We start from the raw sequence: 927 nt of genomic DNA on the forward strand, positions 1-927 counted from the left end.
CTGCTGCTGCTGCTGCAGCAGCAGCAGCAAAGGATATTAAAAAGGAAGCAAGTCGGCTGCTGTCAGCAGCAGCTGCTGCAGCAGAGCTGTGTGATGAGGAGACGCAGCATTTGCTGCTGCTGCAGCAGCACCAGCAGCTAGAAGAACTGCAGCAGCAGCAGCAGCAGCAGCAGTTGCTGCTGCAGGTTCCTGCTGTGGTACCTCTCTGGCTAGGAAGGCTGCAGCAGCTGCTGCTGCAGCTCCCCGCTAAACGCCGTAAACCCTAAACCCTAAACCCTAAACCCTAAACCCTGCACTTAGCACCAGAATTTCTGCTTCGTTTTCTTTGTTAGAGCTCACGGGCTAGGGTTTAGGGTTTAGGGTTTAGTGTGTATGAGGGTTTAGGGTTTGGGTTTAGGGTTTAGGGTTTAGGGTTTAGGGTTTGTGGTGTGTTCAGTTGAGGATGCCGTCGCCAATTGCTGCAGCAGCAGCAGCAGCCCGCTGCAGCTGCTGCGGGTCGTTGCTGCAGCACGATCAGCAGCAGCAGCAGCAGCAGCAACTGCAGCAGCAGCAGCAGCTGCTGCTGCTGCTCCAGGCGCAGCAACAACAGCTCAGCTGTCACCCCCAGCAGCAGCAGCAGCAGCAGCAGCATCTATTCATCATGCTTTGGTGCTGCTGCTTCGGGGCTGCATGCGTGCTAGTGCAGCAGCAGCAGCAGAACTGTTGCTTGCTGCTGCTGCGGTCTCTGAGCCCAGCCCCCAGCAGCAGCAGCAGCAGCAACATTTGCGGCTGCAGCTGCAGCAGCAGCAAGACACCGCGTTCCTGCAGCATATAGCCCTGGCGTTTGAGCAGCTAAACAGCAGCAGCAGCAGCAGCAGCAGCAGCAACAGCAGCAGCAGCAGCAGGCTGCAACGACGGCAGCGTAGAGTGCCGCCTCTGCTGCTGCTG

General features: G+C 57.9%; 1 protein-coding gene across 1 annotated transcript in view; it reads left to right on the forward strand.

Annotated features, from left to right (window-relative positions):
• Window positions 1–927, forward strand: part of EMH_0087280 (uncharacterized protein) — a gene marked incomplete at both ends in the record, with an annotated part of 1744 nt that overhangs the window by 640 nt on the left and 177 nt on the right. Inside the window, 2 exons of the mRNA XM_013501129.1 lie at window positions 1–255; window positions 437–925. Coding sequence (XP_013356583.1) covers window positions 1–255; window positions 437–925 — 744 coding nt within the window. The remainder of the gene's footprint in view (window positions 256–436; window positions 926–927) is intronic.

The sequence above is a fragment of the Eimeria mitis genome, genomic scaffold, assembly GCF_000499745.2.
Source record: "Eimeria mitis Houghton genomic scaffold, Emh_scaff6383, whole genome shotgun sequence".
Taxonomy (NCBI): domain Eukaryota; phylum Apicomplexa; class Conoidasida; order Eucoccidiorida; family Eimeriidae; genus Eimeria; species Eimeria mitis.